The following is a 24,866-nucleotide window of genomic DNA, read 5'->3' on the forward strand; positions in this document are numbered from 1 at the left end:
AACCAGTAGGGGTGGTCTTAGGTGGATTGGTATTAATAGGGCTAATCAGTGTATTAAGTTTGAAAGTTTCTGACATAAAATTATTGATTTTTTTTTTTTAGGTTTGAAATTTAATCCTTTGGCATTGAGATTACTCTGTCAAATGTAATGCTTATTTATTCACATTATTTTGAATTAAATATAATGACGAAATAAATTTATATAAATAAGGATAAGATAGATATTTAAATATTGATTTGTTTTTGGCCACTTGATAAAATTGATATTTAAATATTGATCTTATCCTTATATATATATATATATATATATATATATATATTTATATTTGTGTCTCTGTCCCCATCACCATTGCTTGGCAACTGATGTTGGTGTGTTTACATCCCCGTAACTTAATGGTTTGGCAAAAGAGATCTGTCCTGGTGTCAATTTGTTTGATTAAATGCAGTGCTCCAGCATGGCTGCAGTCAAATGACTGAAGCAAGTAAGAAAACAGAAGAACATACATACGTACATATGTACGTACATACATAATTTTTAAAAAATGTGCCTAAAGCCATCTAAATGGTAAATCAAATGAGTTTTTACATATTGCAATACTTACATTGAAAATGTTGCTTAAGTTTTGACCTTGCCAAATTCTTTTCCCAATAATGTAAGAACTACAGACATTCCAATATATTTAGGACAATTTTGCTCCCAGTAGAATTTATCTTTGTTATTTTAGTCCTTTGTGGGGTGGGTGGGGGACAGCTTTTCTTTTTGTTTTTTCTCCTCCCCCCCCAAAGTGGGATATGTAATGTAATACCATTTAAAAAGATTTTGGGATTTAATTGTTATCCTGAAGCATTACTTTTGCAAAATTGGAAAACTTCAGCATCAAATAATCAGTTTTATTCAAGCAACGTCGCTTTCTAATAGAATGACACCATTTTTCACATTTTTCTGCTCTTACCACAGGTCAGTCTAGCCTTATACAACAAAATACCATACTTTTACACACACACACACACACACACACACACACACACACACACACACACACACACACACAATGTCTCTATATCAGCCTGGTATGCAAATGTCTTTGTGGTACATGAAATTATTTATGATGGTATGTGAATGACTTTTTGATGTTAGACAATATTTATTCAAATTCCAGGAAAATATAATTCACACAAAAGGTCTTGGAATGTTTCTATTTTTCTTTCTTTTTCTTTTTTCTTTCTTCTTCTTTCTCACTAAAATTGGTTGGTTGATAAACATTGCTTGTAGCCATTTTTAAATTAAAAATATTGATTCAGTTTCGCTAGGCACCATACCATATTTTGTTGGGTAGCTGTGTAATTGGTTAAATTCCACCTTAGGAAGTGTTCTTGTATTATCTGATTGGCATCAGATGAAAAAATGAATCTTCAAAGATTAATGCTCACTTTCTAATATTTAGACTTTTCTCAAGACAAGATGGCGTTTAACTCTTTGGCATTCAGATTCCTCTGTGAAGATTTAATGCTTATTTTATTCACATTGTTTTGAATGAATCGTATTATCTTGTAGCTGCAAGATTTAAGTGATATGATTGCTTAGTTTTAGAATGGCATTGTAGGCTATGTGTGAGGGGTTAGATTTGGTCGGTTTGGACAATTAATGAGTAGAATATTTCGGTTGGATTAGACATGCAAATACGAGTGTCAAAGTTCTACTTGGGTGAGGTAAAGCTTGACCTTCATGTCTTTTGTTTAATAATCAAAGTGGGGAGAGGGGGGGGGGCAGGATGAGTAATTAAAACCCTCTTGTGATACTTTATATTAAATTAAATGTATCAGGGGTGCACATTCTTAAGTGAAGGTGTGCATTCATGATTGTGGTTTCAATTCCCAGACTGGGCAGTGTGCTGTGTACTTTGGGCAAAACACCACATTTCACATTGGTCCAGTCCACTCAGCTGTAAAAGAGGTACCATGCAACAGATTGGTGTCCTGTTCAGGCAGAATGTTGAGATTTTGGTCACTTATGCTCCATGGGAACAGGGTAGCCAGCCCTACGAGTCTTGGGGGCTCTAAGATAATGATGTCCAGGGGTTGATCATGGTGTATGGCAATATGACACCAACAGATTGGTTATAACAGGAATGGTCAACAGGGTTGATTAATATATGAGAAACTAGAGCTTAGCCATCATTTGCAGGTGACTTTTACTAATTGCTTTAGATGCCTGTGTGGTTGTCATCATCATCATCATCATCGTTTAATGACCATTTTTCATGCTCGTATGGATTGGATGTTTCGACTAGAGCTGGCAAATCAGAGAGTTGCACCAGGCTCCAATTGTCAATTTTGGCAAGGTTTCTGTGGCTGAGGACCTTTCCTAATGCCAACCACTTCACAAAGTGCACAGGGTGCTTCCTATATGGCACCAGCGCACGTGCTTCCTGCATGGCACCAGTGCAGGTGCTTCCTACATGGCACCAGCGCACGTGCTTCCTGCATGGCACCAGCACAGGTGCTTCCTGCATGACACCAGCACAGGTGCTTCCTGTATGGCACCAGTGCAGGTGCTTCCTGCATGGCACCAGCGCAGGGGCTTTTTATGCATAGATATAGACATCCATGTGACCTTTCCGCTCGTCACCTAACGGTTCATTAAGAACGTGACAGCTGGCAAGAGAGAAAGCTGCACTAAACATCAGCTGGTTACTCTTTTGCAGTCTAGTAGACAGGCTGCAACCACCTGTAATGAAGTACATTGCTCAAGGACACAACACAGCACTTGGTTCAAGAATTGAACCAGCAACATTAGAATTGTGGGCTGATTGCCCTAACCACAGGACCATATGCCTTCACTTAGCAACATTTTTATACTTTATTGTAACTGATAATTTCTAACTCAACATTCAGATTTCTTTGTCAAATGTAATGCTTATTCTATTCACATTGTTTTGAATTCGTTGTGTATTATCTCGTAGCTTTAAGATTTCAATGGTGTGTTTGTATATTGTTAGAATGACATTGATGGGTTGGTGTAAGAGGTTGGATCTGGTCTGTTTTAACATATAACAAGTAGAATATTTCGGTTGGGTATGGCTGGATTAAATGCTAAAGTGTTTTTGGAAAATGAGGCACAGTACTTAATCCAAATCTTTGTTGTAGATTAGGTGAACTTCTTTAAGAAATTCCCCAACGAATTTCACTTGTGTACTTTCATTATTCTTAGATTCTAGAGAGTATATTTGCCGTTCAGGTTCCGTAGCAACAACAGTAACAAATAGAACAGGAATGACTCTTTAATGTTACAGTTTAAATTGTTCTAAATCAACCTGCTTACTCATTTGATGAAACGCTAGCAATTGAACTAAGGTAACTTTGTCTAATAACAATCTTTGGTAATGCAGTAAATACTTTCACTGTTAATGAAACATAAATATCTCTTAGTGATATGCATTGTATGTCTTCTGATTAGCAATTGAAGAAAGTGTCTAATTTCATTGCTTTTCTCTCTCTTTCTATCTTTTTTTTGTTTCTTTTTTTTTTTTTTAATAAGATGCTCTGCTTACAACATATCAATTACACTCAACTTCAGTCTTTTAATTATAATTTTTTTTGTTGTTGTTAGGTGAAAATAGAACAATAATCACAGACTACAGTTGTTGACCGAAAAACAAGCGCAGTTTAATAGTGTTTTTTTTTCTTTTTCTCTACTCTTGTGAAATTAATAGCCAAGATACAAACTAAAAATAACGAACCGGTGTTGAAAATATTTAGCATATTTTAAAAATAGTATTTTACTCTTGGGAAGACACACCTTGCACCTTATGGGACTTTTTTCTTTTCTTTTTTTTTTCAGCATTTAATGTTTTAATGTAAATACTAAAGTTAGATTTTCTTGACAAATTCTCGCAGTTTGCATGTGGGCTTTAAATATTTCTCAACGTATGAATATATATGTGTGTGTGTGTGTGTGTGTGTAGTCAGTTTTACAAGCAGGATCTAAATATATTTCTTTCAAACAAAAAAAAAAATATTAAAAAAAAAAATTTCTTTAATGCTGTGTTCAAGTTTAAATTAATGCTTTTTATATTGGAAGAAAAAATTTTAAAAAAAGCATAAAAAGTATAAAACAAAGTTTACTAAGAAAAAGCTCACAACTTCGTCACCATGGAAACAATGCAAAAGGAAAAGTGGGAATTAAATGGCAGAAAATGGGAGGGAGGGAGTAACAGGTTGTAACACCCCAGAACAAATGGTGTGTCTAGTCACACTTTATAGACATGATTGCATAAGCATTGCTTTGGAGAATGGCTAGTGACACTCATTGCAACACCTACACTTTCCTGTGAGGCTCATTTCTCTGACAGGCTGCAGTTATCCAAATTCTGCAAAGAAAACCAGCAGTGCAGGGCCAGAGAACACCTGAGGTCCTGTGGTGACTGGCATAAACTGGTAGTAGCCGGTCAGGTCTCTGTCATTGCTTTTATTGAAATTTAACTCAATTGCTTTTTTACTTTAGAAAATTACTATTTATAAATCTCACAACGAGAGATCTTCAGCAACAGTACTTTAGAGTAAAGATTATTTGCCAACATAACATGGCAGTCCTGGTTTAGGACGAATAGACAACGTCTCCAGCTGGCTATATGACACGATCTGTGTCCTTATATTTTCAAACAAGGGAATCTAGCACCCCCACTCAGCTCAAAACAATATCTGTGCATTGCGATTTCCAGGTTATTTCCCTTCATCAGCACAGAATAATTGTTCGGCTTGAGGTGGTGCTGCCAAATTCCCGTTCAAAATATATAATTTTCAAAGTGACAACTGGTCACTGATCTATAAATTAGAAAATTATTATTTAATAATTTAGTATCAGGTCCATGTTGTGTACACAGGTATTCTGACATTACGAAGTAGTAATATCGAAATAAAATATGTTTATATATTTTAGTATATGTACACACATACACACACCATGGTATCGACCAGACTTCAAATGTTGTCACACATCGCTGGTCATGATGTGCTTTGCATTGTTTTATCTTTCAAGTGAAAAGCTTCCTTGCTGGCTAAGGCAAGCAGGCCAACATTGCCCTGGTTGAAAGGCTATTCATTCCATCACAAAGTTACTCATTTTTTTCACCTGAATGAACTAGGGGAAAGTGAAATGGAGTGTCTTGCTCAAGAGCATGATGTCACCCAGTCTGGGAATCAAATCCTTGATCTAGTGATCCTGAATCCAACACTTTAACCACTAGGTTAGGGTGTTGCACACACAAACACACACATTTGTATGTATATATGTGTGTGGGCATTAGGAAGGACAGCCAGCCAATAGCAACCATGCCAAAATAGGCACTGGAGCATGAAGCATTCCTTGAATCTGATGTTTCCTGTCAAGCCATCCAACTCATGCCAGTATGGAACATGGATGTTGATATAGAATAAGGAGATATATATTTTATATCATTATTTTAACATCACCTTTCCATGCTTGCATGTGTTGGACAGAATTCACTCTGGGAGATTTTCTACAGCTGGATGTCCTTCCAGTTTCCCAGCAAAGTAATATTTCCCCACGACCAGACATGTTTTCATAGGAGATTGGAAATGAACAGCACTGCTTATTTGATGGTGACACTTGCTTCTTCCATCAAGTAATGTCAAGAAGTATCACAGAACCAGGGTTGATATAAGACAGGTTGGCATCAAAAGAATTAAAGAGGAAGCTTATGCCATAGAGCCAGGTGTCATCTCAGGTGGATTATCAAATGGGTTAAAAAGAAAGTTTGCATCATAGAACCAGGTGTCATCTCAGGTGGGTTATCAAATGGCTCAAAAAGAAAGTTTGCATCATAGAACCAGGTGTCATCTCAGGTGGGTTATCAAATGGCTCAAAAAGAAAGTTTGCATCATAGAACCAGGTGTCATCTCAGGTGGGTTATCAAATGGCTCAAAAAGAAAGTTTGCATCATAGAACCAGGTGTCATCTCAGGTGGGTTATCAAATGGGTTAAAAAAAATGTTTGCATCATAGAACCAGGTGTCATCTCAGGTGGGTTATCAAATGGGTTAAAAAGAAAGTTTGCATCATAGAACCAGGTGTCATCTCAGGTGGGTTATCAAATGGGTTAAAAAGAAAGTTTGCATCATAGAACCAGGTGTCATCTCAGGTGGGTTATCAAATGGGTTAAAAAGAAAGTTTGCATCATAGAACCAGGTATCATCTCAGGTGGGTTATCAAATGGGTTTTAAAAAATGTTTGCATCATAGAACCAGGTGTCATCTCAGGTGGGTTATCAAATGTGTTAAAAAAAATGTTTGCATCATAGAACCAGGTGTCATCTCAGGTGGGTTATCAAATGGGTTAAAAAAAATGTTTGCATCATAGAACCAGGTGTCATCTCAGGTGGGTTATCAAATGGGTTAAAAAGAAAGTTTGCATCATAGAACCAGGTGTCATCTCAGGTGGGTTATCAAATGGGTTAAAAAGAAAGTTTGCATCATAGAACCAGGTGTCATCTCAGGTGGGTTATCAAATGGGTTAAAAAGAAAGTTTGCATCATAGAACCAGAGGTGATTTCAAGTAGTTTGGTGTATAAAGAGTTAACAGATGTATCTAAAAATTTAGCTGATACTTAACTTAGGATCTAAAACTGAAAAGAAAGCCTAAAGGCACAACTAGAAATGATAGTCATACAAAAGAACTGGTTATAAATTTTACATTTTGTTTGTTTATATAGCTTAACTAATGAAGGATTTAGACTTAGCTTTGCTGTCATTTTCATGTATGTAATTTGGCTGAAAGTTAAATATACTTTTAGACATATTAGATCTAATCTTTTAATACCAGTTCAACTTGTTCATTTACTATTTTAACACTGCAGTGCATATTTTAAAAAAAATAAACCTTTTAAATCCGATTTATCCAAGGTGCAGTTGTCAGGTTGGTGAGCTAATAATGTCTTCTTTATATGTGGTTTGTGAATATGTTAAGTCGCTGCACACTTTTGGGATTGCTATAGAATCATTTGTTTATTTGTGGGTGTCTCACTTAATGAATAATTAAGATGGAAGACTAATTGAGAGATGGAATAAGAAAGTGGTTGGTCCTATCAAGACTCAGTGTGTGTGTACAAAGGTACAGGCATGGATGTATAAGATGTTTGCTTCCCAATCACATGGTTTCAGGTTCATTTGCACTGTGCAGCATCCTTTGGCATCTTTTACAACCCTGGGCTAACCAAAGCTCTGTGAGTAGATTTGGTAGTCATAAGCTGAAAGAATATTGTTGTGTATGTTGTATGTATGTGTTTGTTTACCTCTGCTATTGCTTGCTGGTGCTAAAGGAGAAATGTGGTGGACAGTGTGGCTAGTTTCTCCTATCAGCAAATGTCCACTTACATCATCCTTTCAAAGCTGTGTGGAATAAGCCAGTCACCTCCTGTTTGGGTCATCTCCCACTTCTTATCCACCATTCACTACCTCCACCCCTCCGGTTGTAACCTACCTCCATTCTCCACACTTGCAACCTCCACCTAATTCACACTCCCCGTTCTTCAGTCCCCATTGACCTCATATCTTAAAGGTTCACACAAATGCTTCACCACCCCTATTTTTATCTCCTTTCAGGTATCCCCCCCCCCCGGTCACTCCCACCTCCTTTTCTAAAATGTCAATAGTTTTGTAGTCACCCCCTCTTTACAGGAAACCTGTTTTGACCTGACCCCTTTTTACATACTTCAACCTCTCAGCTATTGTAAAGCCACCTCCCTTCCATCCCTTCACATGCTTCATGACAACTTCATTCATGGTGGCCCAAACAATGTACCCCAGCAAATGCTGTCAAGTGGTTGTTATTAGGAAGAGCATCCAGCCATAGAAACCCTGCCAAAGCTGACATTGGAGCATGACGTGTTTCTTGGACTTGCCAAACTGTTCAACCCATACCAGCATGGAACATAGACATTAAATGAAAAAAATGATCTCCTGTTTATAATGCTTTCTTCACATTCTAGCAAAACAAGGCAATGTCTTTCTTTTTAACTCTTTGAGGTCAGGTTGCAGTTCCAAGAAAACTGTGAGGAAATTTATAATGGGTATTTTCTGGAATAAGGCGTCTACATTCTTGTTAACAGTGACTCTAGTTACATGGCTTTTATTTGTATTTCAACAAAATTTATTGTAAGCTATTTTTGTTTCATGTCTTAAGAAATACCAACACCAATACATTTAGTAGAAAACATTAAATTATGTCAGTGACATAGATATTTGACACCAATACATATACATATATATATATATATATATATATATATATATATATATATATATATATGCGCACATAAATTTAGTAGTATAATATAAAGAAAATGGAGCAAAATCAATTTATTTACATAACTGTCATCTGTATTAATAACTATCTGAAATTCTGATGCTGAAGCTTTCTCAGTAGCTGCTTTAAAAGATGTGTATTTATTTATTTTGGTCGATCTTTCAAATAAAATTGAAAGCATTTGTAAACTATGTGGTTCCAAGAAAAAGAAAAAGGAAATTGTTTATGAAATAAAAATGTTTGTAGATTTATTTTGAAATCTTTATTTATTGAAACTTTACAAAACATTAAAGAGGATGTCAGATTTTTTTAATTTTTTTATGTCAGCAACTATGGTTAGTGGCATTCAGGACAATGATATACAATGTCAGTCATATATTTATTATTTATATTGTTTTTACGAAACTCTTTAAAGGTTAAGTTGATATAATGCTGCAACTTAGCCATTAATGCCAATTTACAAAAAAAAAAAAAAACCCCCCAAAAAATAAAGCAAACAAGAAATAACAAAGCCCTCAAAAGATGCTCCCTCCTTCTTTTCTGTGTATAATTTCAAAACAGTAATTTGTAAATTTGTCTATGGCACTGTAACTTAAGAGAATATTCTGTTACCAATTATTAGAAGTTGTTTCATTCTAGTTTCATTGAAATGAAAGAAACTTCCAGTCAGTTGAGGAAGTAGCTTCATTGAAGAAAAAAAAAGGAAAACAGGTACAGGCGTGTCGGTGTGGTAAGAAGCTTACTTCTCAGCCACATGGTTCTGGGTTCAGCCCCACCACGTGGCACCTTGCGCAAGTGTCTTCTACTATAGTCTTGGGCTGACCAAAACTTTTGTGAGTGGATTTGGTAGATGGAAACTAAATAGAAGCCTCTCTGTGTGTGTGAGTGAGTGAGATCATCATTATTTAAGAACTGTTTTATTATGCGGGCGTGGGTTTGACCGATGAAGTGTGTGTCGTCTTTTCTGTGTTTGTCCCCCACCACTGCTCGACAACCAGTGTTGTTGTATTTACATCCCTGTAACTTAGCAGTTTAGCAAAAGAAACTGATAGAATATCTACTAAGCTTAAAAAGATAAAAGTTACTATAAGAGGTGGACATAGCAGTGTGGTTAAGAAGGTAGCTTCGCAGCCATGTGGTTTGGGTTCAGTCCCACTGTGTGGCACTTGAAGCAAAGCATCTTCTGTAATGATAACCCCAGGCCAACCAATGCTTGTTGAGTGAATTTGGGAGAGGGAAACTATAGAAGCCAGTTGTGTATGTGTGTGTGTATATAAACACGCACGCACGCACGCACAGTGAATATATGTGGAAAACATAATAAGTGGAAGAGAAATGCCTTTTGTTTCACATAGTTTAATATCTCTTTATAAAGAAATATTTTGATCATGATGATGATATATCCATATTTTATGGATGGTAAGAGTCTCATAAAATGTAGCAATATCCAACCGGTTTTCGCTATTTAACTTTGCAACAAAAAACAGTTGGATATCGCTGCATTTTATGAGATGCTTACCATCCATAAAATATGTATATATATATATATATATATATATAAAAATTTTTTATAAGATATTAAACTTTGTGAAAGGAAGATATTTCTCTTCCTCTTTTTATATATGTTTTCCACATATTTTCGCTTCATAATTGTAGTGTATACTGATTCTCCAGTATTTTTACTCCTTTTATAGGCCAGCCAAAGCCTTATGAGTGGATTTGATAGACAGAAACTGAAAGAAGCCCATTGTGTATATATATATATATATATATATATTTGAAGTTAAGCAACAAAAATTCAATAGGTTATAGCAGTACGTACGTTTCGTACAAGCTCCATTTATTCATGTAGTGAGAACACTACAGAAAATACAATGAAAATGTACTCCTCAGCTGCATAATGGAATTTCATTTTAGAAAGTCATTTTGAAGATGTTTGCAAAAAACAAGAGTAAGAGAAGAAAACACATCTCGACTATGCTGCTGTTTCACAGACAAGTTTATCCACCAAATCTCTTGATTTTGTTTTTGGTTTTTATCCTACCAAATTCTGGTGCCTCAAGCATTTTAAGTACCACATTTAATCTTTTGATTAAATCTATATTATATATATATATATATATATATATATATATATATATATATACGTTTGTGTGTGTGTATCTGTTTGTCCCCCACCATCGCTTGACAACCAATGCTCATGTGTTTACATCCCCGTAAACTTAGGTTTGCAGAGAATAGGTCCTGGAGTTCAATTTGTTAGACAGAAGGTGGTGCTCCAGCATGGCCACAATCCGATGACTGAAACGACTAAAAGAATTAACTGGGTAGTGAACTGGCAGCCTTTCTAGCAGGCCACTTGAAATGCTTAGTGGCAGTTCTCCTGCCAAGATCAACTTTTGTTTTTTTAGGGTTAGCAAAGTAAGTACCAGTCAACTACTGGGGGTAATGTAATCAACTGCCCCCCTCCCCCGAATTACTAGCCTTGTGCCTATAGTAGAAGAAATTATTATTCATTAACTAGTTGATCATTTAACCAACGAACTAATTGTTTGATTAAAACACCATTTTGAGCGTGGCCGTTGCCAGTACCGCCTGACTGGCCCTCGTGCCGGTAGCACGTATAAGCACCCACTACACTCTCGGAGTGGTTGGCATTAGGAAGGGCACCCAGCTGTAGAAACTCTGCCAGATCAGAATGGAGCCTGGTGCAGCCATCTGGTTCGCCAGTCCTCAGTCAAATCGTCCAACCCATGGAAAGCGGATGTTAAACGATGATGATGATGTATCCTTCAATCACCTGACTAAGTCCTTTGTCATTAAGGCGGCGAGCTGGCAGAAACGTCAGCATGCCGGGCGAAATGCTTAGCGGTATTTCATCTGGCTTTACATTCTGAGTTCAAATTCCACTGAGGCTGAGTTTGTCTTTCATCCTTTGAGGGTTGATAAATTAAGTACCAGCTGCATACTGGGGATCGATCTAATTGACTGGCCCCCTCCCCCAAAATTTCAGGTGTTGGGCCTAGAGTAGAAAAGTCCTTTGTCATTTGCAACCTCTTCAATGAGATGCCCCCAGCAGGTCTGCTTCAGGTCTCTTTCTCTTAGTTAACAGATTGTACATTCATAGCCATGCAAACACAAGCGAGAACATGTGAGAGAGAGAGAGTGACACAGACAGACAGACATAGATAAAGTGTGTGTGTGTGTGTGTGTGTGCGCGCGCTCATGTTACAGTGTGGATTCAGTGAAAGGCATGAGTGGTTAAATGTCTAGCCCATGGTTGATGCCTTTGTGAATTGACTACGTGTGCATTGCATCGGATCATGTGGGTGCATGTGCGGACATACACGTGCAGGCACTTCATAGGTTTTGAGGAACACAGGGATCATATTACCCTTTTTATGACTCAATGGAATGAGAAATCTACTGATATACTATACCCCACACACGCTTATGCAGAACATTCACGCACACACACAGAGTTATTTAATCCTACCCATACAATGTATGTTTACTACTCTGACACACACACACACCCACACACCAATGTAAACCTATTTATCTAAGGGAATATAATTTTTGTTTGTCTCCCCTCTAAGTGCCGGTGACATGTGAAAAGCACCATCCGAACATGGCCAATGGTAGTGCCCCCTGACTGGCTCCTGTGCCAGTGGCATGTAAAAAGCACCATCCGAACATGGCCGATGCCAGCGACCCCTGACTGGCTCCCATGCTGGTGGCATGTAAAAAGCAACATCTAAACGTGGCTAGTGACAGTGCCTCCTGACTATCAAATGCCAAGATATCAAAAATTGTCAAACCACGATATCAGATGCCAAGATATCAAAAATTGTCAAACTAGTTTTTCGTTTTCCGAAAAAGCAACATTTTGGACTTACAACACTTTTGCATAATAGCAACGATATATATTTATTCACGCTTGTTTTTATGTTGAGTTATAATAAAAATGATTTTACATTAAGCTAGTGGGTTACTTCATACTTTTGTAGAGTACAAGTCTATTGTTCTTAAACAAGAATATTATTGACAGTAACTTCAAAGTTTCAGCAAGCTAACCCATCATCAGCCTAGGTGGCCGAAACTTTAAACTCACTGTCATTACTAATTCTTGTCAAAGAATTTTACTTCATTTCCCTAATTTTGTCAGATCTTTTACCAAAGTTAATACTTAATTTAATTCCTACTGAAATTTCTAAATATAGCAGTTGCAATGAGACATTGCAACTGCTATTGCAATGTCTCATTGCAACTGCTATTGTTCTGCTCGTTCTTCTAAACCATGACACCAAAGACTACCGTAATGGCACTACAGAAAGCTTTAGCTTTTAATTCCATCTTTTACTGTCACTTAATACTTCTGATGCATTCTCTTCCGCCACCTTATATTCAGTTCTTCAAAGCTTTTAGATAACTTTTAACTTGTTTGTTCTGTCTCGCAATTTCCTTTCACTTTTCTGCTTTCTTCATTAATTGGATTTTATAAAAGTGCAGAGCAACAACCATTGTTATAATAATTATTAGAGAAAAGAGGCAGATGAAAGATAACAAATCACTTAGAAAAGACATTATGATCCCGTTACAGTCAATACTTTTAGATGTCATACTAATCAAGACAAAGTTTATTCCCCCCCCTAGTTTAGATTTAATTTCTCTCCCTCATCTCCCCCCCCCCGTGCCCTTCCATTCAATGTGGTTTACGACTTGTAATTCTTGTAATTAGTAGATATACTTGGTATGTTACATTTAAAACAAACTTCTTTTGCAAATCTGTTGTCTGCCCTCCCCCTCACAAGATCTACTGGCAACAGCTGTTGGTGGTTGCATCATGTTAGATCTTTTTATAATGTGCAGTCACTCCTTCTCCTACCACTAATATATATATATGTATATATATATATATGTATATGTATACATATGTATATAGCTTATTCTTAAGCAAGAATGTTGTAGACAATTACTTTGTTGCAGCTAATTAAGCCACCATTGGACAGCGATGCATTAGACTTAATCTTGACTTTATATAATCTCTGTTGGGTTAAAGTTTTCCTTGTGTGTGTGTGTGTGTGTGTGTGCTGGTTATTAGGTTTTAGGGTGGATTGTTATGGAGAGGTGTTTTGGGGAAATTTTCATTGATTAAATTTGGGGTTATGCTATTGTTTAGAATTTATTCATGTATTTAGAGCTTTGTGAGAGAGTGTGTATTTAGGTGTGCACAGTTTAGTGTTTAAATTATTTTTCGCTCATTGGGTTTAACCCTTTGTTTGACAAAGTAAAGGTCAAAGTTCAGTATTTAGAGCCCTATTAATGGGGCATGTCAACTTTTTTTGTTATAGAATTTTTTTTTTTTTTCAAATAGAAAAATTATTATTTCTAAATCTCTGAACAAGATCCGTGACTGTATGTCACTTTGAAAAACATATTTTGAACAAGGGTTTGGTGTCACCGTGTCTAGCTGAGCAGTTCTAGACACTTGCCCAAAGTGTCACGCAGTGGGACCGAACCCAGAACCATGTGGTTGGGAAGCAAGCTTCTTACCATACAGCCATATTTGTGTGTGTGTAGTGCCAAATGATCTACAAAGCTAGCTGTCACACTTCACACTGCATTGATTTTCTTCTTAAAATTAAGATTTTTTTCTGCATTCATCATCATCATCGTTTAACATCCACCTTCCATGCTAGCATGGGTAGGAACTTTCATTATTAAAAGCTTGAAATAAAAAGGGAACAAGCTTTGAAAATCCATGTTAAAATACAATTCTATGTCTAAGTTGGGAGAGAAAGAAATAGGAAAAGAGAATAAATGAGGTGTGTGTGTGTGTGTACACACATGCACACAGCAAATCCACTGAGAAGGCATTGGCCACTTGGGGCTATAGTACAGGGTGTCCACAAGGTCTGGGTACGTGCAGTAAATAAAATCATAACATAAACAATTAAATATAAAAAATAATAATTTCTTAAAGTATGTTAATCCCCATGTAACCAGACTTTGTGGGCACCCTGTAGAAGACACTTGCCCAAGGTGTTGCACAGTAGGACTGAACCTCAAACCACATGGTTGTAAAACAGACTTCTTAATCACATGCCCAGATCTATGCCCAGCTCATGCTAACATTAACATCATTCTCAATGATCTTAACACTAAAAGAAGGACAGTAAACAGTTTAGAGGTTTAGCTAAAGCATATCACAATCCCATTTTATAGTGTTTATCTTTGTTGCTTCATTATTCTCTTCTCTCTCGGCGGAGGGAGCTGGCGGAATCGTTAGCACGCTGGATGAAATGCTTAGCGGTATTTCGTCTGCCGTTACGTTCTGAGTTCAAATTCCGCCGAGGTTGACATTCATCCTTTCGGAGTCGGTAAATTAAGTACCAGTTACGCACTGGAGTCGATGTAATTGACTTAATCCCTTTGTCTGTCCTTGTTTGTCCCCTCTATGTTTAGCCCCTTGTTGGCAATAAAGAAATAAGAAACGTTAGCACACCGGGTGAAATGCTTAGCGGTATTTCGTCTATCTTTACATTCTAAGTTCAAATTCCGCTGAGGTAGACTTTGCCTTTCATCCTTTCAGGGTCGATAAATTAAGTACCAGTTGTGTACTGGGGTCAATCTAATTGACTGGCCCCTTCCCCCAAAATTTTGGGCCTTATGCCTATAGTAGAAAAGATTTTTCTCTTCTCTCTTTTTCTTGTCTTTCTTAATTTTTTTTTTATCTTTATCATTAATCAAGCTCTCTTTACTAAAGACACTCTGCAAATGTCAACTGCTGCTTCTTGAAACTATATTCTATGTTAGTTAAGATAATTATACCACTTTCAGAAACTGGGTGTGTGTGTGTGTGTTTTGAGAAACCTCATTCCTGTGATGTTTGAACAGTTGTAATCCTGTCAGCAGAGGTTTTTCGAGTACCGAGTTTTTTATTTGTATTGCAATACAGAATACTAACTGGTTGATATTATTTTGCGTCTTTCAGTCTTTTATTTATACGAGCGAGTGTCTGCCTCCTTATATGTGTTCGTACACATATTCAATTTCATTTCTTGTCAAACTTCAAATTAGTTGAGATGGCTGTGTGGTTAAGAAACTCACTTTACAACCACATGGTTTCCCGGTTCAGTCCCACTGCATGGCACCTTCTACTATAGTCCCAGACTTATCAAAGCCTTGTGAGTGGACATTGTTGGTGGAAATTGAAAGTAGTCCCCCGTGTGTGTGTGTGCCTAAAAATCCATGAGTTAGAAAAAAAGACAGACATTCATGTTGCTGAATAGTGGGTATATTATTATTAGTAAGAAAATGCTGAATCTACACTGTATTACACTATTTCAATCTTTTCTGATGATTGCCAGGGTTTTCCCAACTTTCTGGTATGAAACCGATTGATAAACTAGCTATTAGGAGTCTATATTCTGTTTCGTTATGATGCATGTGTCCTGGTGTACCCTTATCAGATGGGCAGTGATGATAGGTACAGTTTTTTCTTTTTTATTTCATTGTTCAATGTCCACTTTCCATGCTGGCATGGGTTTTACGGTTTGACTGGGGACTGGCAAGCCAGGAGGCCGCACCGAGCTCCAATCTGATCTGGCAATGTTTCTACAGCTGGATGTCCTTCCTAATGCCAACCATTCTGAGAGTGCAGTGGGTGCTTTTTACGTGCCACTGGCATGGGAGCCAGTAAGGTGGCACTGGCATCGGCCACATTCAGATGATGCTTTTTACATGCTACTGGCACAGGAGCCAGTCGGGGCGGTAGGGCTGGCATTGACCACATTTGGATGGTGCTTTTTACATGCCACCGGCACAGGGAGCCAGTCAGGTAGCACTGGTAACGACCCCCACATGAATGACACCTATTGTGTGCCACGAGCACGAGAGCCAGTCAGGCAGCACTGGCATCAGCCACAACTACAATTTCCATTTTTGATTGTGATTTGATTTTTGATGGGTTACTTGAGCTGAAGAAAATTTTAACTGGGCCCCACCTGCAAGTCATATGATGTTTATCTCGATATGATGATGATGATGAAGGTCAACACATCACTCACATGTGATGCATGTGTCCTGGTGTGCCCTTATCAGATGGGTAGTGATGATAGGTATGCTGGGCTTAGTATATTTGTACTCCAGTGTTACTTTGATGGCATGCACTGCTCTTTCACTTAATAATGATAATAATAGTAATGTTTGTGTCTCAGTGTAATAGTTTTAAACAAGTTCCCTTTGTTTCCAATCTTCTGTGACAAACATGTCTGGCCATAGGAAAAATAATACTTACATGAAAACAAATGACAATTGGGCAAAAGGGGCGAAAAAAAGGATCCAGCCAGGGAAAATCTCTCTCAATAAATCCTACCCTACCCATGCAAGTATGGCAACAATGATGATGATGATGATGATTTCTGTTGACTGTAAAAAAAAAAAACCCAGAAAGTTATGACATCCACACCTGTTAACTGACCTCAACATCTGTCAACTGATCTCCACACACACACACACACACACACACTGTGTCTGGGTTGGTTTTGTAGAATTTTGTTCTTATATAACTTCTAGTGACCAGACATTGTACAAGACACTATCAATCAAGTTGACTAACCACACTGCAACACCCTCCACCACCACCATCCTGCAACAAAAGTGTGTGTGTGTGTGTGTGTATACATACACACACACACACACACACACACACACACACACACACATAGGCATACATGCACACTGGTATGTTTTGTTTAGTGTAGGAAGAGAGGTACTTTAGCTCATAATGAACAATAATGTTAGGCTTCAATGAGGTATTTGCTAATTGAACCAGACGATGTGAGAGGATTAGATTTGCACATAAGATTAAATGTTTGTTATTGAAGCACATACCTGAGAAAGTTACTATTATTATTATTATTATTATTTCAATGGTGGTGAGCTGGCTGAATCATTAGCATGCTGGACAAAATGCTGCTAAGCATATTGTCTATCATTACATTCTGAGTTCAAACTCCATCAAAGTTGAATTTACCTGTCATTCTTTTAGGGTCAGCGAAGTAAGTACCAGTTGAGTACTGGGGTTAATGTAATTGACTAACTACTGCATCTGGAATTTCAGGCCTTGTGCCTATGATAGAAAGGATTATTATTATTATTATTATTATCTGTGTCCAGAGCGATGAAGCTGTTCTGCATGCATTCGTCCAGTGCCCGAGCATATCTGATATACGGGTTTATGTCGAACGCTTGCTGTCATGTATTGGACGTGTCCACTTGTCAGCTGATTCCATCATGAGGATTGCCCCACCGTCTTCCTTTGACCGGCAAGGGGAGACAATTTTCATCTGTCTTGTGGCTGTAGTGAAAGAGGTTGTATGACTGAAAGGGCTGAAGACAGATACTTTCTTCTTTGCCCTACCCCTCATCAACTGTTTCAGATGCCGTCTGAAAAGGAAAGTGAGAGTTGAGAGAGAAGTGCTGACTTCCAGCAGATTTGTTGAAAAGTGGGTGAATGTGGCGAAGATGGTCTGTGTCAATGGGCCTACTTTGAACATGCACTTCTGAGTTTCCAAGGCTGAGAGAGAGAGAAAAATGGGGAGAGGGTTCTTGCCTTAGTAGTCAGGCTGCCTGTAGATTTTTCGTGGGGTCTCAATGAGTAGTCCTGAGCTCCTTGCCTCTTTCAGGCATTTTCTTTCTTATATTTTTCATTACTATCAACTTTTTACATGACACTTTATGTAACCCCACTTTGTCCTTCATGTTTTGTAATGTCCAATCTTATTTTTATCAGCCCTTGTGGCTAATAAAGAAAGGATATTACTATTATTATTATTCAGTAGTTTTATTTTTATAGCATGCTTTCACTTCACTACCGAGCGCAGCTCTGTGCGCCTTGGGTATGTGCTGTGGTTTGCTGTGATGCTCTTATGGTTACTGTATTGAAAGTGTTTTGTGTAGGATGTGTGCAGTGCCCAGTAGTGCAATTTTCTGTATGTTATATATATTTGTAAGTCCTGGTGTTTTTGTTATGTATTTGTCTGAATATTTTTTTATTATACCTAAGGCACCTACTATGATAGGAATCGTTTCTGTTTTTAGATTCCACATTCGAGTTACCTCTATTTCCAGGTCTTTGTATTTTGAAAGTTTCTCCATTTCTTTTAGGGAAACGTCATCTGCTGGTATTGATACATCAATTAGAAAGCATTTTTTTCCTTCATGATCTTTGACAACTATATCTGGTCTATTGGCCTTAATTTCTCTATCTTTATTATTATTATTATTATTATTATCATGCTTTGTTTTATACAAGCTGTTCCAAGTCTCACCCAGTGACCTCAGATAACGGCAAGTTGGACGTTTTATTGTGGTTGCTGTTTATGAGCAACAATGATTTAATTCAGGGAAAGGACATGTGATACTGAAAATTTAGAGCTCGTTAAGTTTGTTGTAATATTTGTGATTCTGAAAGGTTTAAAAAGATTTGGGTATTCTCAGGTTGATAGTGTTTTTCTTTGGATGTGGTCGGTACCCACGAGAACAATTTTTGTAGTTCTGATGCTTTTGGGTTTCCTGGTATTATGCAATAGTGTTTAAGTGTCATTTGACAAAATTCCCAAGGCTCCGGTGATCACACATTCAGCTATTGTTTTTAAATGCCACATTTTTCAACTTTGGGAAGGTGTCTTCTCTATAGCTTTGGGCCAACCAAAGCCTTGTAAGTGGATTTGGTTGATGGCAGCTGAAAGAAGCCTGTCCTGTCAAACTGTCCAACCCATGCCAGCATGGTAAACAGACATTAAATGATGGTGGTTGTGTGTGTGTGTGTGTGTGCAAATACTCTTGTCTAAACATCGTGTGATGGTTGTAAATGAGCATCATTGTTATACAAGTGAGGTTGTTTGTTTCCAGTTTTCTGTGAAAAACCTGTCTCGTAATGGGGTAAATATTACTTTGCTTGGAAACAGGTGAGGATTGGTGACAGGGAGAACAACATCCATGGAAAAGCGGATGTTAAGTGATGATGATGATTTTGATAGCATGTGTTAATGTTGTTAAAAATCTATCATTTGCGGCTATTGATCAAACTGAAAACCTGATTTTTACACACAAATTCAAGAATTTTCTTGACTCAATTTGCTTTCTGAAAAATGATTTTTTTTTTTTTTTTTTTTTTTTTTTTTTCCGTGTAGCAGCTTCTTTAGTCATTTTGGAGTTTATAACTGTAAATGTTTTCTGTGTTGTTTACTGAGACAAATTATCTTCTTTTCACAGTTTTAAGTTATTAATATTCATTAATGAATAGGATTTGTGTAAACTGAAAGTTTCACATGATTTTTTTTTTTTTTACTTTGTTAGCAACAAAGGGTTTCTTTCTATGCACAAAAAAAAAAAAAATAAATTAAAAGGAAAAAGTAAAAGAAAAAATCTACTCTGGAAGGAAATATGCATACAAGCGCCCTAGAAAGGTTTTGCTGTTTGACTAAGCTAAAACATAATTGGAAATTAGAAACTTCAGATGTTTCTAAAAGACAGCATAGTTGAAGATTACTATCATCAATGTTATTGTGAAGCAAGCATCCATGTGTGTGTGTGTGTGTTCGTTTTAGTCAGCAAAATTGCTAAGTTTAGTTTTTATCTGTTGTTATTTTCTTTCACGATTCTTGTAGTTTTTTTTTCTTATTAATTTTGTTTTGTTTCCTATCGTTTGTATCCCAACAAGGCTTCCAATTGGTTTTAACTCTTATCCATATTGGTTAATGGCTGACCAAAGATTTGTGAATGGATTTGGCAAGTGGAAACTGAAAGAAATTTGTCATGTGATTGTACTGGTCATCATCGTCATCATCATCATCATTTAATGTCGTTTTTCCATGCTGGCATGGGTTGGGCAGTTTCTCAAGAACAGACAAGCTGTAGAGGGCTCTGCCAGGTTCCTGTGTCTACTTTGGTATGGTTTCTACAGCTGGGTGCTTTTTATATGGCACCAGCATCGGTGAGGTCACCAAATACCCACAAGATAATATCTCTCAACTGAGCAGGACATGGACTGGAGGAATAAGAAACTATGATAGAGGGAGAGGAGCAAGTATCTTGCTGAAGAGGTGAATGCATGACTTGCCTACCTGGAAAAGTATGTATGGTTGTGTGAGCGAGTGCGCGTGCGAGCTAGTGGGCGAGTGCATGTGCCAGTGGGCGAGTGAATGCGTGAGGCTGAGGGAGAGGTCCAGGTACAATGCAAAATTGTACAACAAATATGGGAATGGATCGAAGAGCAGAAAAGGTGGATGTATAGATCAGTGAAAAGAGTTTGGCAGATAATTAGAAATGGGGAATGAGTTGGATGTAATGTGTGTGTGTGTGTGTGTGTGTTTAACTGTTGGTTGCCTTGACATTGCATGATAATTGTAAACAAGTGTCACCACCATACGAGCAGTGTCTTTTGTTTCCAGTCTTCTGTGAAAACATTTGTCCATGGGAATGTGTTACCTTATTTGGAAACTGGAGGGTGTTGGCACCTGGAAAGGGTATTCAGCCTTAAAAAAAAATCTGCCTCAGCCAATTCCATCTGACCCTTACAAGCATGGAAAAGTCGATGCTAAATCAATGATGTTGATGCTTGGCTGTTTCTCTTCCTTTTGCTGTAACCAGCAACTTTTGGTTTTCCCAGTTCAATTCTTCACTCATTTCAATTCCTAACAGCAACTAGGCCAAATATTTGAGTGGATAAGCTATCAGACTTCCCCGACATGTTGCTCTTGTAATGGGATCCTTTACATGCGTCATTATGTTTAGCTGTCAAGAATCTACCCCCTGTAAAAGACATAACACTGCAGAACTCAACACCACAAGCTGTTGTCTTGGTCGGCAGCGCCATTAAGCATTTCTTTGAGGAAATTGTGTTAAATGATTTCTCCAGAAAGTTGGGAAAGTGGGAAATAAAGGGAACTAACATCATCAACCTTGTTTTAAAGTCTGCTTTTCCATACTTGCATAAATCGGACTGAATTTGTTGAATGTTTTCTACAGCCAGACGCCATTTTTGTCATCAACCCTCAAGTCTAATTAAAGTGCCTCTATGTAGTTGCTTGGCCTGCTAGAAATAGTAGCCAGGTCTCTGTTAAACCAAACACTATAGTCTTCCAAAAGGAATGGTACATTTGATTGAGAGTATATTACAAACTACTTGCAGGGTTAGGGTTCATTGTGACAAAAAAGCCTTCGTCTATAGGACTTCTCTCTCAGGGCTTATCTGGTGTTAAATTACTACTTCTGCTACTATAACAACTACTGTTTACCAGTAATATATTAGGATCAGTTCATCAGACCGAATTCCTTCTCTACAAATATATGGTTTTGTGTTATACTTAGGATTTATCGTCATCTTTTAACATCCATTTTTTTCTTTCCATGCTGACAAGTGTCAGTTTGACAGGATCCACCTGGTTCAAGAACTGCTGGTACCATGTAAAAAGCACCCAATACATTTTGTAAAGTGGTTGGCTTTAGGAAGGGTATCCTGCTGCAGAAACCTTGCCAACCCATGCCAGCAAGGAAAATGGACATTAAATGATGAAGATGAAGGGTGCTAAATTATTGTAGTTGAGTTATTGATAGAAAATGTAAGCAGAAAAGATATTCTGAAGGTTCTAGTTTAGGGAAGGCTTGATTAAAAAGTGTTTAGTGTCTCAAGCTGTAGTCAATTCTCTGGACAAGTGGCCATTGTGTATTTAGCTTTAGGTATATATGGCGCACTCATTGAAGTGAGAGTAGAAGGAAGAGAATAAGCTATGTTGAGTAAGAGAGATGAAAGGACAACATTGGTGTTATTTTTATCTCAGCTAAGAGATTTAGTGTTATGTTGTGGATAAGATCAGCCAAAAGTATACTAGAATAGTGAAGAGAAACAGTAATCTTAATGATTTGAGCTTATGTGGCGAAAGTAAAATCGGATTAAAACTCATGTTATGAAGATAAAAGAGAGTTGTCCTTCATATGACGAGTAACTTTAGAAATAGACTTTTACAACCTTGGATTGTAAATAGGGAGATGTGGCATGCTTCTCTCTTTTACTTGTTTTGGTCATCAGACTGCGGCCATGCTGGAGTACTGCCTTGGAGAATTTCAGTTGAACAAATCGACCCCTGTGCTTATTTTTTAAGATAGGTACTTATTTGGTTGGTCGCTTTTTGCTGAACTGCTAAGTTACGGGGATGTTAACATACTAACAACGGTTGTCAATCAGTGGTAGGGGGACAAACACAGACACACATGTATGTATACACACACACATATACACACGCTCGCATATATACACACACACACACACACATACACGCATCCACACACCCACATGTGTATAGATGTGAGTCTTTGTGTCTGTATTGGTCCTCCACCACTGCTTGACCGCTGGTGTTGGTGTGTTTATGTCCCCATTACTTAACGCTTTCAGCAAAGGTTACTGATTTGATAAATGCCACAATTAAAAAAAAAAAACAATAATTAAGTACTGGGGTCAGTTCATTCAACTAAAAAATTCTTCGAGGCAGTGCCCCAGCATGACCACAGTCTAATAACTGAAACAAGTAAAAGATAAAGAATAACAAAAGGCTCCTCTGCCCCCATGTCTAACATCCAACTCATTCCTTTCTCATCAGAATATAAAATGTTTGTAACTTCCAATTTCCATTTTGCATACAAAAAACTTGGGTCACGTTACTCTAAATTGCTTCCTCGTTAAAGTCCCACAACCTGATGCTGCCACCCACATTCTCATTATATTCTTAAAATAAAACAGGATATAGGAAATATGAGGAATTTCTAATGTCTGTCATTGTTTGGAAAAATATTCTCAAACAAAAACCCATTTTCCTTTACAAAATTTATGATGCATGTTTAATTTTTATATCTTCATTTCTCTTTCAGTGTGTGGATCATGGTTTTCCCAGTCAACCGAGGGCTCTTGCATATGACCCTAAGCTGAAGCTGCTTGCAATAGGAACCAAGACAGGAATATTAAAAATGTATCCTTTTCACATCAGCATAGTTCATTTTGATTTTCTGCATTTATTATTATTATTATTATTATCTATTTATTTATTGCCCACAGGGGATCTAAACATAGCGGGGACAAACAAGGACAGACAGAGGGATTAAGTCGATTACATCGACTCCCAGTGCGTAACTGGTACTTATTTAATTGACCCTGAAAGGATGAAAGGCAAAGTCGACCTCAGCGGAATCTGAACTTAGAACGTAACGGCAGACGAAATACCGCTCAGCATTTCACCCAGCGTGCTAACGTTTCTGCCAGCTATTATTATTATTATTATTATTATTATTATTATTATTATTATTAAGGCAACGAGCTGGCAGAATTGTTAGCAAGCTGGACGAAATGCTTAGTAGTAGTCCGCCCATCGCTATGTTCCGAGTTCAAACTCTGCTGAGGTTGACTTTGCCTTTCACCCTTTCGGGGGTCGATAAATTAAATACCAGTTGTGTACCGGGATCAATCTAATCAACTGCCCCCCCCCCCCCCCCCCCAAAAAAAAATTTCAGGCCTTGTGCCTATAGTAGAAGGGATTATTATTATTATTATTATTATTATTATTATTATTTAAGGTGGTGAGCTGGCAGAATTGTTAGCTTTTGGGGCAAAATGCTTAGCAACATTTTGTCAGTGTTTGTGTTCTTAGTTCAAATTCTGGCAAGGTCAACTTTGGGGTCAACAAAATAAGTGCCAACTGAGCACTGGGGTTGATATTACTGACTTATCCCCTTTCCGAAATTGCCGATCTTGTGCTAAAATTTGAAACCAATATTATTTGGTGGTGAGCTGGCAGAATCATTAGAATATCGGTAAAAATGCTTTATGGTATTTCTTCCATTCTGGGGTCATTAAAATTAAGTACAAGCCAAGTACTGAGGTTGGCATAATTGACTCACCATTTTCTGTCAAAATTGCTGGCCTTGTGCCAGGACTAACTAAACTATTTGAAAAGATTTTCTGGCCAGAAATTTACAGAAACTATCGTAGTAATTCCTGCCTTAGCAGTGCTGCTGAGGAGTCGGCTGGTCCAACATGATAAACTCTACTGGCACAGAAGTGCTGCCAGGCAGTTGCCAAAGATGTGCGCAGAGCAACAAAGCTGTACTGCATGCATTTGTGCAATGCTTGAGCATTGCTGACTCATGGAGCTGTTGTCTGTTGGACATATCTGACCATTTGCAGAGTCCATTGTGAGGATTTCTCCATCACCCAGAGCAGGCAGTGTTCAATTATGTGGTTTTGGATTCCATCCCACTTTGTGGTGCCTTGGGCAAATGTCATTGTACTTTGGTCCTATCAATGCCCTGTGGGGGAAATTTCTTCATTGGAAATTGTACAAAAGCCCAACGTATATATATATATATATATATATATATATATATATATGTATGTATGTATATGTGTGTGTGTGTGTGTGTGTGTGTGTGTGAGAATGTATTTGGATTTTAATTTCTGTATATCTTCATACTGATGCAGAAAAAAAT

General features: G+C 37.6%; 1 protein-coding gene across 13 annotated transcripts in view; it reads left to right on the forward strand.

Moving 5' to 3' along the window:
- The window catches only part of LOC106880445 (lethal(2) giant larvae protein homolog 1), a 150,402-nt gene that overhangs the window by 32,732 nt on the left and 92,804 nt on the right, over nucleotides 1-24,866 (forward strand). For all 13 annotated transcript variants that reach the window (XM_089354388.1, XM_089354391.1, XM_089354383.1 and 10 more), the window contains exon 3: nucleotides 23,256-23,353. In XM_089354388.1, the coding sequence (XP_089210514.1) occupies nucleotides 23,256-23,353 (98 nt within the window). The remainder of the gene's footprint in view (nucleotides 1-23,255; nucleotides 23,354-24,866) is intronic.

This window comes from Octopus bimaculoides, chromosome 6 (assembly GCF_046866305.1).
Source record: "Octopus bimaculoides isolate indiv1 chromosome 6, ASM4686630v1, whole genome shotgun sequence".
Taxonomy (NCBI): domain Eukaryota; kingdom Metazoa; phylum Mollusca; class Cephalopoda; order Octopoda; family Octopodidae; genus Octopus; species Octopus bimaculoides.